The sequence below is a fragment of the Apteryx rowi genome, unplaced genomic scaffold (genome assembly GCF_003343035.1).
Source record: "Apteryx rowi isolate R43461 unplaced genomic scaffold, aptRow1 scaffold_57, whole genome shotgun sequence".
Lineage (NCBI taxonomy): Eukaryota > Metazoa > Chordata > Aves > Apterygiformes > Apterygidae > Apteryx > Apteryx rowi.
The window spans coordinates 992,751-1,010,981 of NW_020450838.1; the positions used below are offsets into that span (position 1 = coordinate 992,751).

Genomic DNA, 18,231 nt, shown 5'->3' on the forward strand with positions numbered 1-18,231 from the left:
TCAAGCAACAGATTTCTGTTTGATTGTTTTTACTGACTTCCATAGGTAGGGAAAGAAGTGGGGTATCGAAGTGTAGATTGAGGTCTGACAGACGCTTAGATGAACTCGCTAAGCTGCTAGCTGTGATTTGACTAGAAGGTGCAGCTCTTGAGTGCTTGGGAAGCATGTTGCTTTGGGGAAAAGCATCATCTGTGAAGTGCTGCTAACTCTTCCAGAGTTGAGAACTGAGCCTTGCTTATCAAGCAAACCCAAAACAGGAGAAGTATCCTGTTCTAGATATTGTAGAAATATATAGTTAGATGTAGTCTCTTCTCTTTAAAGAAGTTTGGGGTTTTGTTCTTTTATGATGCTGTAAGGGAGATTAACATGTAGGCAAATTACCAGAGTTTCATGTGGAAGAGAGCAAGCTATGTTTGCTGCAAAATGCAATGGAAGTAACTTGAAATGCTGTAAGTAGCATCTCATGTAGCATAACACCAACTTTACATATATATTTTTTATATAACTCTTTCTGGGTTTTGTAGTCTCTGTAACAGAAAGCTTTTTTATGGATAGTCTTCATGAGCTTTTTTACAAGTAAATACATGATCAGTCCCTTTCTCTGAAAGGATTGTCTGTATTTTTTTTTTTGCATGTACTTTGCCCAAGATGAATAGGGTGTAGCACTCACACCTACTGACTTCCTTTTCCCTTTTTTCAAAGAGTTGGAGGAAAAAACAAAATGCAGGCCCCTGTGGTTGAGCTCTTTTTTGTTCCCACGGTCCAGTGAATTTGGGCTCAAGATACTCATACTGCTGAGAATTCACAACATGCTTCTGTTGTGGGGGAGGGGAAATGGAGAGCTGCATAAAAATCATATTTATTTGTGCTCTCATGAGTTTATAGTGTGGTTATGTGGCCCCCATAAACTTTTTCATAACTGCCATTATGTTTCAAACTTAGGTCATAACTATGCTCCCAAATCTAAGATTTCATTTTAAAATATCATATGCTTGTGAAGACTAACCTTCAAAATATAAAGGGAGTAAAACAGGTTCCGTGGTGTGYGAGTGAAATACTAGCTCAAAGAGGTGTAAAGCAGTGAAATTTAATGATGCCTTAAATGTAATGTTAGAGGAACAATGCTGGATGCAATAAACAGAAAAAGGAGCAGGGAGCAGTGAAGCAGACCGCTGTCAAGCTTACCTGAGGTGGGACAGGGAAAATCTGAGCTTCCATTTCTTTCCTCCCAGCCTGTTTCCTTGTGTTAGCTGTCTTGTTGCTTTCCAAAATTAGGACCCAGGTTCTCATCTGTGAAGAAGGAAAACAGTGTTCCTTTTAGTCAAAAATAGCACTGACTAGGACCAGAGCATTACAGTTTAAACCAGATCTCGTTAGACTAATGCTTTAGCTTCCTCTCTGCTTCCTGCACTAGGAAGCAATCACAAGACTGAAGTGGAAGTACTGTATAGGAGTGGGAAGAGTTGTGAGTTGTTCTCAGTATTTCAAGAATTTTTTGCACTAATTGCGTTATACAGAATGAGGGATCTTAACTTACCTGATCACCAGAGCTATTCTTAAGCCAAGTAGAAAAATATGGAGCATGATAAGAGGTGTGGGGTTTTTTTTTGTTTTGTTTGTTTTGCTGTTGATACTAATGTTGCTTTTAAGCTCATTCTTGGAATCTGTTTTCTGAAATTATGCAATAAAGTAATCCATAGAAATTGATTTCTTTGGGTTTTTTTGGTCTGCTGAGTAATTAGTAACACCTGAATTTATAATGAACTTCTCTTTTTTTATAGGTACAAACTGAAGATAGCGTCCTGTTGTTTGTTGTGGCCTGGACAATCACTGAAATCATCCGTTATTCTTTTTATACATTTAGTTTATTAAACCATCTCCCTTATCTCATCAAGTGGGCCAGGTATGAGACATAATAGAAATCATAGCCCTTAAAGTACACACTTGACAGCAATATTTACCTTTTAAAATAGTTGGACTTAAAAAAAAAAAAAAAAAAAAAAAAAACAGATGCTACCTGGTGGTAATTGCCCTGTCTGTGAATGTGATCCTTCTTTCCAGTAGTTTTCCTGGTTAAAATCTATCAAATGTAAGCTGAAACTTTACTTGGTCAAAATTCAATCCCATTTACAAAGTGATTGTGTTTGTCAGAAACTGACATCTAACAATAAGGAGAGAAACAACTTTTTTTTTAAGGCAAAGCATGTTTGAATCTAACTTGTAACTGAAAAAATATGTAAGCTCCTTGATTTATATTGACTGTGCTTGGCCCGATTTTAAGTAATATAACAACCTCTAACACAGAGTTTGGAAGTCAAAGTAACTAAGTGGGGGTTGTTTTAAAGACAGCTTTCAGCTTCTCAGAGGTATAATAATTCAAACTGAGCATTTTACCTTGCAGTAATGTGCACGCCTTACCATGCCCTAATCAAATAAGGATTAAGGGAAATAGAACAAATATTAAATTGAGTAGAGAATTTAAAATTTTGAATACCTGTAATAGTATTTAACAAATAGTTTGTAGGAGTTTGACTTTTAATCCTTTCCTTAAATATTTTGTTCTAGGTACACTTTGTTTATAGTATTGTATCCAATGGGAGTCTCAGGCGAATTACTCACAATATATGCTGCATTACCCTTCGTCAGACAGTCTGGCTTGTATTCCATTAGTTTACCTAACAAGTACAATTTTTCTTTTGACTACTATACATTCCTGATCCTGGTTATGATCTCTTACATTCCAAGTAAGTATGAGGTTTAAGTGTTTTATACTAAAAGCAGTGTGAGGAAAAGCTGTGGGATTAAAGTATACATAACTAAGTATTTTTTTGTAATTAATTTCAAAAATCACCTAAAGAAAAAAGCTCAGAGCTAAAATAGCAGGGACTGCTTTCTACCAACACGTGCAATATAATAATATTGTTTGTTTTTTCTCTTACTGTTGGAATATAAAACAACTGTAGTACTTCTTGGCACATACTGACTTCATAATTTTTTGTCTTAAAAATTCTTTTGTCTTTCTTAATTTTTAAGTTTACAGAATTTTAGGGGAAGAAAGTTCAAAACAATCTATTAGAACCTGGTTGCTTTTCAGGCATAAGAATATTGCTTTTCCACTGATTACTAGGAAGCATCTCTGTTTAAATACCTTGAACTGAGATAGTCTCAGGTTGCTGTTTCTATAGATGGAACGAGATCTGGCTTTGCTGTTTTGAAATAGGCAATAGGAATACTGGAGTCTCTGAGTCCCACCTGAAGCCTGTAGCAAATTTAATTATGCAAACAGAGGTCTAAGTGAGTAATGCAGTGATGATGTTGCTGTTGTTAGTTATCTCTGTAGCTGTCTTTATCTGAACCTTGTTGTTTGTGCAGAATGATAAATCATATAACGAGATTTAAATTTCAGAATTGTGGTATTTTATAATAAGCACTTTCTCAGTGAATTATTTTGTAATTCTGACCTCAAGGTTTATAAATTTCTTCAGCTGTTCTCGAAAATACTTTTCATACACTTGTGTCTCCTTGCCCCCTCCTCCAAAAAAGTTGATATTACTAACTCCAAGAAGGCAGAATAATATCTTCTGTTTCAGTCAAAATAAATATGAGTATTACTTCTCTTGAAGTAGCTACGTCACAGTTGACAGGCCATGTGGGAGGGAAGGAAGTTGAACCCAAATAACAATTTTATCCCTCTCTCTCCACTAAAATATCTTTTATCTTACCACAGAGAAGTGGGCTGTCAGATAAGACATTTTGTGTGATCCGTTTGTCAGATGTGTAACTTGAATGCAGTCTCTCTCTTTTTTTTTTTTATCATTATTGTGAATTGGTATCTTAACTCTGAGGACCAAAAATATGTGCATGATATTATTACTTTGGCTTAAGTGGTGTTAGGTGCCTTTTTGCATGAAGGTATAGCCTGTGGTATTCTGGAGATGCAGGAAGATGAACATTCATTGCACTTGTTCCTATTACACCACAAGTCAGTTGTTCTTTGATAAAGGCTCCCTGTGCAGGGGCGTCGCCTTCTGAACCCACTGAAGATCTTTAAAATTTTGTAAATGCTAACATTGCGAAGAGAGCAAGCTTTGAAAACTGTTGTTGAAAATTGAGATTAACATTCCTGATAGTTCCATTTTATCATTTACTTTACATAAATCTCTAATACTTGTCTGTCAGAATTAGTATCTTGCCAAAAAAGATGTCATTAAATTCTCTGCATATAAAGGATCCCAGTTATGAATGAGTACCTGAATTTACGTAGACTTCTAATGGAGACACCATGTGGCTCTTTATACTACTGTGTTTCTGACCAGCTGTATTCACTACTTCACACTGAGGGAGTGAAATCAATTGAAATTCAGGATAAGGGGAAACGATTAGGAAATTAAATACAGCGTAAAGAAAGCCAGAAGAAATGTCAACTTGAAGCAAATAGTAAATATTTTAGTACATAAACTAAACAGTCTTTGGTTGGTCTCCATTTATAACTAACATTTGGTGTATATAACTGATGTAATCTAGGCTGATGCTGACCTTGTTTAGTTTTCATACGGTTCACAAGATGAAGGTTTAGAGTCTAATGGCAGTTTTAGGTTTTGCTGTTCATGTATGTATGTTTTCCATCTTCTGTTTTGTTCTTCTGCAAACATACTGTATAATGCAGCCTTAGAAAAGGAGGAAAGAAGCTTTGCGTGGAGGATAAAGAGGCAGGTGAGAGAGGCACCTGTTCAGGTACAGTTTCTTAGATCCTGAAAAATGGACACTAAAACTGTAAGGAGAGAAACAAGTCTGGAAAGTCTATCCTTTTGGGAAGAGTTTCATTCCTTATGGTGCTCTTTTTCTTCCTTGCAAAGTATGTTCTTTCTACTGTGTGTGCGCAGTTCAGGAAACTTTGTCATCCTGTTTGAACATGCAGAGTTAATTATAAAAGAAGGTATTTGGCCTTTAATTCAAAATTGATTGCTCTGGCAAAAAAATAAATAGTACATGAAGTCTGAGGACTACATTAGTCCCTTAAAAGACTAAAAGGCAGTAGATGATATGAGTGGAAAGTGGATAAGCATGTTTTATTTTCAAAGAAAATTGGTGACCTTGAGTATGTGACTGTGCATCTTGCGTTGACACACAAACCTGACTGCATGCTTTATTTACTGATGTTTGTTTTCTCTTCAGTCTTTCCTCAGCTGTATTTTCACATGCTACATCAGAGGAGAAAGGTACTTTCCCACACTGAAGAACACAAGAAGTCGGAGTAATTCCAACTCCTTTTCAGAACTTTTCAAACATCAAAATGCTGCAGATTTTCAATATTCAGCACGTTTATAGAGAATATACCAAGATAAACTAAGTCAGAGGTAAAAGACCAATAATTTAGCAAGAATAACCAATAAACCTGATTTCACTGAAATTCCAYGGTGTAAAACATTGAAATAATTTTCAGCTTGCAGTGCTTCAGAAAACTTCTAAACTTTAAATGGCTTTGGCAGTTAGCCTTTTACTTTTCCTTAAATGATATGCTGAATGGTTTTCAGTTATTACTAAATGCCTGAAGGTTACAGTATGAGTGATAAAGTTGTACTCACTAAATGCTTGAATTGGGATTATATTACTGGTATCTTTATTATTTTCTTTTTAAGTGCTTGACTGCATGCCAGAAACTGTATGTATTGCTGTGGAAGCAAACAATATGCTCTGGAATGCTTTAGGATTTTTGTCAGAGACTCCAGTGGAGAAGGTAACCCAGGCAGACTGTTTGAATTTAGAAAGGTGGGTTGTGAATTTAACAGGCAATGGGATCAGGAAGGCAATTATGGAAAATAAGGGGTTCTGCAGGAATTTAAATACTAGGGTGTCTGACCAGAGTATGTTTTCTGAAAATCTTGTTTAAGCTGATTACCCAAATGCTAATGTTCATCCAGAGGCTATAATGCAGATCTGAAACACTAAAACTCTTAAGTACTGCAGCCTTGGATATTTTTTAAACATAAAAGAATACTTATCATAGTGTTTCTCGTGACATCAATGACGAATCTGAACAATATAAGGAGGCAAGTCAGCTAGAAACAGGTATAGTTCTCCCTTTTTGACTTTATATTATCATCTCTAATAATTATCGACCAGCTCAGTGGTACTCATCTTTCTATGTTGAGGACTATTTGATCTACTGTAGAATCATTTGCAGGCCTTGTGCTTCAACCTGTCTTTTCTCAAGTGACTAATATGTATCACCCTGGCACATCCAAACAGGCAGTTCCAGACACTCTGCTTCTGAAATGTTGCAAAAAACCTAAGTCATAAGTTCCTTCTTTGAAAGCAGGTGTCTCATGTGTTACATGCTGCTTTTGCAGGTTGGACAAGCCTTCCCTCATCTGCTCTCTTGAAAGAGCAGAAGAGCACAGAAAGGCAAACTTACCTAGGTGCTTGCTCTGGGTTCTTGGGCCAAACCTTCCCTAGGGAAGGTAAAGCAGAAGATGAAAGGACTGAGAAAACCATGTGGCAGGCCAGAATGTCCTAATGCTGTGTGAGCAGTGGCCCAAGTTACGAACAAACTGTGTGCTGAGGGAGAATGGGAGCAACAAAGGGAGCAGGGAAATGAGCAGACATCCAAGCAAAGGCAAAAGGAAATGTGGAGTATGGTCTTTGCTCTGTCAGGTACTGGTAGTCAAAGTCCTATATTTACCCCATCAGAGCCGCTTGACACCAAGACTAGGGCTTCTCTGGCTCCCCTCTTGTAACGTCATGATTCAGTGCGCAAATGAGGTGTGACTACTACCATGTATGTGTGATACTTGTGCCATGCTTTCCAGCACCTCCCCTGGCCTTGGCCCACATCCGTGTCCCAGCACACTGACACGTTGCAGCTCTCTCCATGTAGGGCAGTACGTACTAAGTGCATGGCCTCTCTGTTCCAGCAGTTAGGGAGAGCTGGATTTACAGTTACTTTTGTTTTATATTTGTCAGAGCTCTGTTTAAAAAAACTTTACATTTTGTAATTTTTTTTGTTGGCTCCCTCAAAAAGTTTGATTGAATTTTCCTAGCACTCAGTAGTGTGCTGAATACCTTTCCTGTTCAACACAAATGGGACCATTGTAAGTAGGGAGGGAATAAGAGGCAATCATGATCTTTGCTTCTATTTTAAGGAACCTTCTGTAGACAGTTGTTGGCTGTAATCAGAAATGCTATAGCGATGTACAGCCTAAAAGTGGTTTTGCATTGAGACACAATTCATTTCTCTTTTAGGCTGTGTACTGCTGTGTTCTGGTGATCTGAGAAATGTTGCATTATACTGAATTCACTGTTCAAAGATGTATGTGTCACCTTTGAACAACACATCTCCTTTTGCTTGTACTTGCTCTCAGTTATTGGTGTCAGTGTTTCTGAAGGATGTCATTTAAAAAAAATCTGATTTCCTGATGTGCTCAGGTTACTGGATGTTGTGGGTGCTCTGCTCCCGAAATTTTTCTTGATTTGATTTCTGTGCCTGAATATAGGATTTGGATTCAAGTTTGTAGTTGCAGGTCGGAGGGAATAAAAATGGCTGTATGGTATTCCTATATGAATCAAACTTGTAGATACCTTGATGGGAAAGATGTAGCACAAATCTGTAGCATTGGGCCTAAGAAGCAGAAAGTCACSAATAGGGAGAAGGCTTGTACAGTCAACCTCTTTACTGAGCAAGCTTTATTTTGGAATATTTACTTCAACTGAAAATATTAATTTACTGCACAAATGCAAATAAACTACAGCCTTTTTAAAGAATATGGCATTTATTTTCCTTCTAAAAGAAAGAGGAAAAGAAATTATTTTGATAGTAAGAAATCTCAAACAAAAAATAATTGATTTTTTTTTTAAATCTATAATCTGATGAAACATGCAATCAATAGATAAAAGGATTCTAGCATTTATGATTGCAGTGCTTTTTAAAGTTAAGCTTCCATACAAATCACTGGAAGGTGATCTTGAATAAAAACTGTAGTATGGTGCCCTAATACTGACTTGGGTCACACGTGTGTGGTTTTGTTGGTTTTTTTTTCCTTCTTCATAAAATGATAACAAATGTCACCTCATCTATCAGTGAAATTATAATGTGGTGTATGTGAACTTTATAATGGAAGCTTTGATCAGTACTCTTTTTCACAAATCTAGAGGTTTGGTTTTTTTTCCACAAGCTATTTACTTGGCTTGCATATTTTCTCTCTATCAGCATCACTGAACTGCTGCAGCAGACATCTTTTCTGCTCTGGTCGTCTTTGTGTTGTGTGCTCTAGTTCAGTCGACAATACTACCATGTTCTACCGTGCCAGCTTTGTCCAAGTTAGTCATTACCCTCAAAAAGACCATGGTTCTTCCCAGTGTATAGTTTACAACTGGAGTTGTAGAAATGTTCATATTGTAAATTACAGTAAGATGCAGACTACAGTGCAGGTAAATTGTAATTTTTCACAATGTGATGTTTCTATCAAAGTTTTCTTACTTATCAGTAGAAAGGTTGGCATTTGTGTGGACCAATCTGCAGTGTCATTTTAAAACCTATCTTTCAGATGCAAATTTTCATGAATATACATCAAATCATATGTTTTGATGTATATTTGTCAGTGCAATTTGGGTGAAAACTATATACGGTCATTTTTGTATTTTTTTCTATGTTGTGAAGAATAAAATTGTAATTTTRTAAGTCTGATTCACTAAGATTATTATAAGTTAAATGTATTTTTTGTATATTTAGGAATCTGGTATTACCTGGAGCTCTGAAAGACTAAGCATAGAATTTTTATGCATGTTTGGAAGACATTTCTACTTGATAATGCAGTGAAATGGTTTGTATGCTAAAATACTAGTCTGTGTTGTTGCCTTGTGAAATTGATTCTGTGCTCTCTGCCTGGATTTGGACTACTGACCAGTGATACTAATTGCTGTAATCCAAATAAAATAATTCTGAACAAAACATGTTGTATTGCTACTGTTTAAGGAAAAAAAAACAGATACTTTGTAAATGTGAATTAGGGCTGTATTTTTCTTCATCTGTATATAATATCTTGCAGTTCACAAGATTTTTTGGCATAGATAACTTCTTGATCTCAAATGAAAGACAAGGTTAACTTAAATTCTGTTACTAATGTTCTGTTTTTTCACATTTGAAAGAGATGTTCACAACATGTTAACTGATTATATTAAAATTCAAAYTTATTCTGTAACTTCCTGAAGGACCCTGAATAGAATGTTAGCCTATTGCTCTTCTGTTGTTGTCTATACTGTAGGTGGTGATGGTTTTCTACAAAAACAAACCTTTTTTTTAGTATTACAAATACAGTGGAATGCTTAACTAAAGCAACAAAATACTTCAGAGCTCATTTACTAAATATAATGTGTCTGCTACCACAGCAACGTTCTTAGCATTTTTAACGCTTCCTGAGAGATTTAAATACTGTGTCTAGGTTCTATTAATTCTCATAAATAACAAGTTACAGTTGCCTAATAGGAATTGAGTAGCAGTTGCAGAGTGAGTGCTATTATTCTAGGCATATGCTTGTCATAAGATTGCACAACTACAGTGATTTTTTTGTTTTACTGCAGAAGGGATGAAATAATGTTGTCATGCCCAGCATCAGCACATGTCCTACGCATGATAGCTGTGACTTAGCACTACTGTGTAATTAAAATTCTCTTTGAAATGCTGTGCTGTGAGGAGTGGTGCTGAGCTCCATTTGCGCCTTAGATTAACTATTACTTGTTATTTCTGTTTCCTCTTTGCATTTGAAAAACAGCATATGTGGAAACAATTTTAGTTACCTAGGATAAAATGAAAAAGTCTGAGAAGCATAAGGATTCTGTGTTCATAGGCAAATAAATTTCACAACAGTACTTAAGGCTCATCTTAAATAAAGCGTTGGCAGTTCCTGACATAAGACTTGGAAGGCTCTCTGCTGGTATAGTGAGTATAAAACAAGAAGGTGTGAATCTGTGTGTGACTCAGCTTTATTTGGTATGGATGGAGCATTTCTAGAGAGTCGGGATCAATGATGAATCAAGCTGCCCGACTGTCTGAACATTCCACTCAATATCCAGGGGCTTTTACATTCTGCTTGCCCACCTCCTAAACAGATACACTTCCACAGTTGTCAGAATGTTCTTATTAATTCTCTCTCACCACAATACTAAAGTTTCTGTAATCATTTCTGAAGGCTAGCTAGAAGCAGTCAAAATTAAAAAATTGGATGGAAAGTTTAAAACTCTTCTAATCTTGCTGATCACTAATTATCAGATTAATAACTCCCTTTAAAGATGTGAAAGATCTTAAAGTCACTGAAGCCCTTTTGATGTGTTCACAACTTAGCTTGGCATTAGTATTGTCAAAGGCGGGCTTTTCTCTTTGATGTGATGACACTGATAACGTGCTAGTATGAGGGAAAGAAATGTTGCTGTCAATATTGCATCTTATTTTTTTTTCCAGTCCTTTAAGTAGATATATATTATTTCAAACCACCACTACAAAAGCATAATTCAGAAAGTTTAGAAAAACTTTCTAGTTATGCTTGCCAAGGCACAAGCTCTAAAGTGTCACAATAAACTGGCACTCTATAGATGAAATGAATGAATTCTGTCCAGGTTGTATATAGAAATTTTACATTAACTGATACTCCATAAGGATGGCATTATTGGGAAATTCATTACCGGAAGTGTTTTCAGAGGCTTTCTTGGTGGAATTGTGTGTGAACACTGAACTGCATTTTCTCCTGTGTTACAACTTCACTGCTTCATACAGTGTCTGCACAGTCTTCTGCAACCATCTGTAGCTGTCATTTAGGCACTGCTTAAAGCATTATAGTCACCATATAGAAATATCATTTACAACAAGCCTACATTTAAAAACTTTAACACTGGCATTTTCTAATTTGAACACTTAAACTAGCAGAATCATGATTGCTGTGTAATCTAAACTGAGCCTCCTAGGCATTACAATAGGTTAGTCTTGCTCTAAAAACAGTGAGTAGTAATCTAAAGAACATAGAATTAGCCTGAAATGCTACTTTTTATCTCTCTTAAAATTAGTTTTAGGTTGATGTCTGTTTAAAGGTCACCCCTTTGTTTCTTCTGTATCTTGCATGCCTACAAACAATTTCACTTTGGGGGGGATATAGGAAGTAGAGGGCTTTCTAATCAGCTTAACGTAAGGTTGCTTTATAAAATTTCTTTGGTTTTTAGTTAAAGGTTTCTTCAGATAAAACACAGCCCTTCACGTAATGGACAAAGACAAATATACTGTGTGCTGGGCTGCTCTGATAAATGACGTTCTTAGTACAAAGATGAGGTGGAAGAAGGAGGATACAGAGCTAACGCTGATCTTTCCAAAAAACATTTGGGAATCAACAAAACTCTCAAACTCTTCTCCTTTCTTCCTTTGGTATCCCGTAATGGAAAAACAGCAGAATAACACCATTAAATGTATTTGCTGAAATGTTTTGTCTGGTTCTGACAATCTTGAGTCCCTGCACTAAGTGTTCACTGTAAGTTTGTGACTATGGGGAACTGGATGCAATGGCTTAGGTGCTCTGTTTTAGGCCTCAGGTCTTGTGTATAAACTACTTTTTTGAAAGTTACTGGACTGAGTAGTAACATTTCCTTATTCAGCTTTTCAGTACAACTTAAACTGTTCTAAGGGTTTTTTTTTCCTCTTACTACATACAGTACTGCAATTAACTTTAGTATATTGCCTTTCCGCAGCAATGGAGCTGAGCTGGAGAAATGTTCACACTTCAAATGAATATTCAGCTGAATAAAAGAAGTAATTGGAACCAGTTTCATCCTCTACAAATGCATTTGTAGAAGCTATTTTCTTTCTCATTGTTCTTCATAGCATGTGAAGGCACTTTATGCTGACTCATTCTAGTAGAACAAACTGCATAATACAATATACAGGACAGGATACTGGCATGCATGTAGCAAACATCAAGTTCAGTTTGAGAGGACAGCATTCTTGATTTTTTCATACTGTCCTAATTTTATGATTATGGTGTGCTACTACTTAATTATTCCTATATGCTTGCTAGGATTGCCTCGCCAGACAGCAAGAGTGGTCACAAATAAAGTTAATTGAAGAAACAAAGCACTGCAAGTGTTCACTGATGGAAGCAGCAAAGAAACTTTCTTGCCTCAGCAAGAAAAATGGCTGTGAGATAGAAAATAAGACATTGCTGGTTGAGTTTACTTAGTGAGGACTGGGAATTAACGCTTGATATTGCCAATCCCTACCAGAAGTAGACTCTGCAACCTGGAGGTATTTGAATTACTCTTCAAAAAGCAATCAAAGGATATGTGGAAATCTGTTCCAGGCGTACAAGTGCATCCAGATGTGAGGCATACATGAGCATTTAAGGGCCAGTGTGCTCTAGGTTCTTGATGCTGCAAGGCTGCAGATCAGGCCATAGCTTGCTGGATGCTGAAGAAATAAAATTCTTGTGGAAAGATGTAAAGCCATTACATACCACAAACATTGAAATTATATTACTTAGGTATTTTCAGTTCTGCCTTTAAAATTGAGACTTGTTTGTGTAATAAACCATTGTTGGAGTCTATTACATGAATTTTTAAGAATAAATGTATTGTATAATATATTGTTTTATGACCCTTGCAGTTATGTAATTCAGAATAACTTTTGAATAAAAAATGTTCTGCCTTTGTATATTTTTATTCAAAGTCTGGTTTCCTGATGAAAACAGGATAGGCAATCATTTTTTCTTATCTGGCCCATTTACCTCTTCCTGAATGAGGCTACAGTCATTGAATAACACCAGCTGGATTTGAAAGAAGGACAGAAGTCTAACTGCCAGTTTAGCCTGTGCTTAGCTCCAGAGCATCCACAGCATGTGCTGATCTCATCTCACAGTAAATATGGAGGGGGGATATACACAGATAATAAGATGAAAACAATTGAAACTAGGTTTCCTTAGTCTGTGCGTGCAGAATAATACTTTTCCATGCACTTTTTTTTCCCCCACCCCTATTTAAAATAAGGAAGTGGTTCCTTGTGTAGTTGTGTTACAGTATCAGGCTGTTTCTTCTGGTGCGCAAAGCCGTGACTTGAGGCAACTGGTAAGTTTAATAGGCAAAACCACCTGACTGTGCGCCCTGTTTGCAGGTGTATTGAAGCTAGGCTTTCCAGTACTGGAAGTTGATATGTTGCTGGTGTGCTTAGTGCTGTAATGACGAGGCCTATCACACGCTTCCATTTTAGGCATTTGTGACCTTAAATATCGGTGCCTCATTTGTGCTTGTGCTGCAGATAAGTACAGTAATTTTATAAGTGGAATTTAAGACTGAGTCTCATTACAGCTTATATAGAAGTATTTGATGAAGTAAGTAAAAGCTGTCTAGCTTGTATGCCAAAAGCATAATTGTTGTATTCTGAACTTCATACAAGCTACAGAAGTCCATTCTGGATTACTGAAATCCACTCTACCATTGCTTTGATGCTATCCATAGCTGAGCTAGCAAGACTAAAGTGAGGCTGAAAATTAAGTAGGTCTATATGGGCTACAGTTAACAAACTGTTGCATATGCAGTCTCTGTAAAGAACTGGAATCCTCAGCTACTTTTTTCTTGATGTCAGGGTTACATTAAATCCCTGCAAATGACCCACTTGAATTATTTACGTTAAGGTGCATTTCATGATGTAGTCTTTCAGTATTGCACGTGTGTGCATCCAGCTCTAGGTTGACCTAAACAGCATAGAAATGCAAATATTCTTAGTTCTAAATTTGTAGAGGAATGCTGCAGACACTGCTATGATAGTCTGATTCAATAAGCAAGTTGTCTTTCCAGGTTTCTGTGTAGCCTTGAAACCGTATAAGTCAGTTATGAGTCAGGCTGGTTTTATTTTTTTATGGCTGTGTTTCTATGTTTTCACAATTTTCTACTCACCTTTGGGTCTATTCCTTGTGCATCCTCAAGACTGGGGAATAAAAGCCTGAGAATGCATAACAGCAGCTTGTTCAGGTTCAGTATTTCATGCCTCCAAGTTGGATTCTCTTATTAGCTCTGGGCTTAAAGGGCTGCCTTGGACTATGCAAAGAGTCAGTGACAAGACCAAGAATCTGTTTTACAATGGCTTCCCTAATTGAGGGAGCATAGRTATTTTGGAGTTCTGTATTTAATACTTGTGTGAATCTTAGTGCTAAAAGTTATGAGAAGTGAAATGTGTGGCACTTGTTCTGAGGCCACTAGCTAGACATTCTTCCCTATTTTAGGTAAATAATGCAAAGGCAGAATATTAATGTTTGCATCTACTGCATCTACTGTTAATCATACAGGGAAAAATGTTTTAATATTGATTTGTGAGACAGCATCTGAAATTGGAGTTTGTGTGAACTGTTGTGTGTTTAAGAACTTCAGATCTGTGCTTCACTTGGCTCTGCCACTGTACTTGCTGGTTCCTTCACAGCTGCCCTGGAGGATCTTGTGAACTTAATATGGCTCTCTAATTCTGTCCTTCTGTCCTTATTCTGTAAATCTTCCACATGCCTACTTCCATTTAGATACATTCTTTAGCTTCCTTGCTTAAAATACAAGGAGAAACACTTGTCTGAAGGAGGAGGAGCCCAAACAAAAGAAATTATTGCAAGTTTCTATTTTAATGCAGAATTTGATTAAATTATGATTGAAGGAACCTAATGGTATTTTTCCCCAAAACCAGAATAGCTTGAAAGATTGAGTGAATAGAATTTGGGAAGGCTAGGCTAGGGTGGAAGGTAGGACATTAGCCCTTCTAGATAAGGAACAATTAAGTTTCTCTATTTCAGCAGTACATTGTCCTGTGATATTTGTGTTTGTTGATCTCTAATAACAGGGCAAGTAAATGTTATCATTTTAAAGATTAGAAAATACAAAGAATACTTGTATTGACAAAGGTTATAGCTTGTTAATAGCTAGTTGGGACTAAGGCATGGGAGCTGCTCACTTTTACAGTCATTCTTCATAAATTGGCTGGACTAAGTTACCAAAGGAAAAGGTAATTATTACCTATAAATCACTCCTTTATTAACAGAGACTTTACTAATTGCCTGAGTGTTTTTATAACAACTATTAGACTTTTAGAAATGACTTTATGGCATCCAAGCTAAGTTGTTATTCTGCTTTCTTGCAACTTTCTGTTGAGCCAAACATGCAATCCTGTGTCAAAACTGCATATGTATTGCTTTTACTTTTTGATATCCAGATTTTCACAAACCATAGGTAACTTTTTTATGGCCTTTACTTCTGAGTATCCAACTTTGTCTCTTATACCCTTTGCTAGATTTCTTACTTGGCAACTGGGCAGTACAATATTGATTCAGGAACTTGAAATTAAAACTGTTTCTTTCCTATGGAAAACTTACTTGCCATAATCTAAAGAATTTTTCCTTTCTTGCCTCCTTTCCTGTAATCCTAAATAAATGAGGTGAGAAATTTTAAGTAAATAATCCTGAATGCTTTTTATATCATTTTGAAGGTCACAGAATTTCAACAATGTCTAATGACTGTCTTCCATTGTTTTTCTGCTCATGTTCATAGCTCTATTCATTTTAAATGAAGGCTAGACAAGATACCTGTGAGCATTCAGGTATCCCAGTTTTATTAATCCAGTCCAAGGTTTTGTTAAAGAAAGAAAATATTTCAGGATGAAACATTTACTGGAGTTTTTTACCTGTCTTTTTTAAGGTTTACCAGTAAGTAAACTGTCACTATAATTTGTACCGTGATGTTACAATCTTTAATTTAATTTATCTTTCTTCCCCTACATTTCCAAGATACAATTTTCAGTAATATGTTCACCTAAAACTGGGCATTACTTTCAAGATTTTGGTGTCTGTATGGAATCTTGCATCTTGTTTTTCTGTCATAGTACTTACTTATATGTCCTCAGTACTTGAAGTGCCTGATTATTTGGCCCTTCTCTTTGCCTCTAATACAGCATTCTTATTGTTTCCACAAGTCTGCAGATTTCTTGAAGAATCTCCTCTAAGTGCTTCTTTACCTTTCTTTTAACTTGCCGCCTCATTTTTACATACCTGTTTTTTAAATTCAAATTCATGGTAGAAGAATTTTTTTTTCCTTCTGACAAAGCATGAAGGTTGAAAGCTAAGGAATTTTTTAAAAACAACTTTGATAGATTCAGCTTTAGCATAAATTATTGCAACATTAAAAATAAATGAAACTGTTCCTATGGCAAATAAGATGACATAATGAAAAGAAACATGAATGATATTCCAGAATTGAAACAATCAGTGGCTGTTATCTGTATAATAAACTTTCTGGAGAAGGTGCTGTAACTGTGCAATGGTACCCTGCCTTGGATTGAGGCCCCCAGAAGGCATTATGATGCAAATACTAAATAATGCCCAATTTAGTCCCTGTGGTGGAACATCAGACCCATAAAATGATTTGACCCATTACCTGAGCAATGTGTTGTTGATATCCAGAATTAAAGGTAGTAAGACCTAGAGGCTGAATCTGCTAAGTGCCGGGTGCCTGCCTACTTAGTCATTTTCTGTTATACAGAATTAATTTTAAATCATCTGATGGGCATCATCTTTCCCTGGTCAGTTTTACAGTTGCACATTTTTGTGGAAAAGTGAGATCTTTCTCCGCTGGCTTTGAGAGAAGAACACCAAAATGGAACTTTGTGCACAAAACAAAGACCTGTCCCAATTTCCAGCAAGTATTAAGAATTGTTTCACTGGCTTTATCGTTAGAATCAGGCACTTTACAGCTAGAGTGCATAACTGAAGGAGATTTAAAAAAAAACCAAAAACCACAGAATTCTCCAGTACAGTTTTATTCTACTTAGTGTATGGATAGTGGCATGTTGTACAATAATCCAAAAAAAAGATAAATTTTGTCTGAAARATGGTAGTAATTATATATAAATATATATATATAAAAGTATATTATGGAAAGGGAACTGTGAGGGCAATCTTGACCAACCGTAATGTTTAGCATCTGGCAGGAAAATGACATGTAAGTGAGGATCACTGGAAGAGTTGGATGCATTTTTTAGTGAAAATCTTTAACTATATATTCATGGTAAGTAAAAGACCCTAGCTGTATGGAGGCAGCTGCTAAAAATCCAGCATATGATTTTACAAACCTTTACTGAAAAGCAGAAAGGCCTAGATTGCAGTAATCTGTGGAGTTAGCAGCAAGCGTAAGGGACACGTGAAAGGCTCGTGTTTGGAAGGTTACCTCTATATCCACCTATGTTACCTCTCTCTACAAACCTTGCCTCATCTATGTCCCTAGATAATCACAGCTTCAGTAATAATACTACTAGAGGCTACTTGCGAGCAGGGATTTTAAGCCTGGACAAACATCTAGACAATTACCAATTTCAGCTACTCAAGCTAAGCAGTCATCTGATCTGACAATTTGTTTTTCATAAAACATGACACAGAGCATCAAGCAATAAATAATATTATTCTTAGCAGACGTGACACCTTCAAAACATTGTAAAATATTAATTGCCTAACTCGCATCTGTAGAAACACTGGAATAAGGCAGCTGCAGTGGATCAGCTGAAACTACTGTAAAGAACGGGGTTTGAAAGGCTTTGGGATAGCCTTGGTAGCCTTCGCATGCCCCAAAACGGGGCTGGCTAACCAGGTTACAGAAAACACCCTCGAGTGAGACTGCGTCATGACACTGTCAGATGAAAACTTGTGGTTTAGGCGGTTGAAAAATAGGCTTTAATATACAGTACAGTGATAGAATTCTTCCATAGCAGCCTATATTCATAAATATTTCAGCCTTAATTGCCACATTAGTAGTAGGTCCAGTAATAAGTACCTGAGGTTGGGAGAGGTTCCTTTGGGGTTCTGCCCTCCTCCGTTTATCAGCTTTCAGCCACTGATGCTTGGTGTTCTTAAAGCCTCCGTTTCTGTCATTTGGAGCAGGAGAAGGTTTGTTTCCCCCGCTCTCCGGGGAAAAGCTACCAAACGCGAGCCCACAGCCTCGACGATGAGGCAGGACGTTGAGATACTACACTACCCTCCCCTTATGCTTGGCACTGGCACAATRGAGCAGCTCTCGCGCGGGCGGTGGTGGCAGGGTAGGGTATTTCGGGGGGAGGGGAGCACCTAAGCAGCGCGGCCGCTTTGGGGTCCTGCCCCGCAGGTGCGCGGGGCGCCGACTGCGCCGAGCGCCCTGCGGAGGCGCTAACGGCCGGCGCGCGCGGCGCGCCGAAGGAGTTAACGGTCG

At 37.0% G+C, this 18,231-nt stretch overlaps 1 protein-coding gene across 8 annotated transcripts in view; it reads left to right on the forward strand.

Moving 5' to 3' along the window:
* HACD2 (3-hydroxyacyl-CoA dehydratase 2) overlaps window positions 1-12,682 on the forward strand; it is a 29,093-nt gene extending 16,411 nt beyond the window's left edge. For 3 of the 8 annotated variants that reach the window (XM_026082146.1, XM_026082145.1, XM_026082147.1), the window contains 3 exons: window positions 1,782-1,903; window positions 2,566-2,744; window positions 5,176-5,410. In XM_026082146.1, coding sequence (XP_025937931.1) covers window positions 1,782-1,903; window positions 2,566-2,744; window positions 5,176-5,258 — 384 coding nt within the window. In that variant the 3' untranslated portion in view covers window positions 5,259-5,410. Of the gene's footprint in view, window positions 1-1,781; window positions 1,904-2,565; window positions 2,745-5,175; window positions 7,760-8,728; window positions 9,678-11,724 lie in introns of those variants that run through there. The other 5 variants (XM_026082141.1, XM_026082143.1, XM_026082139.1 and 2 more) reach the window with 5 other exon arrangements.
* Window positions 12,683-18,231: the final 5,549 nt, after the last annotated feature.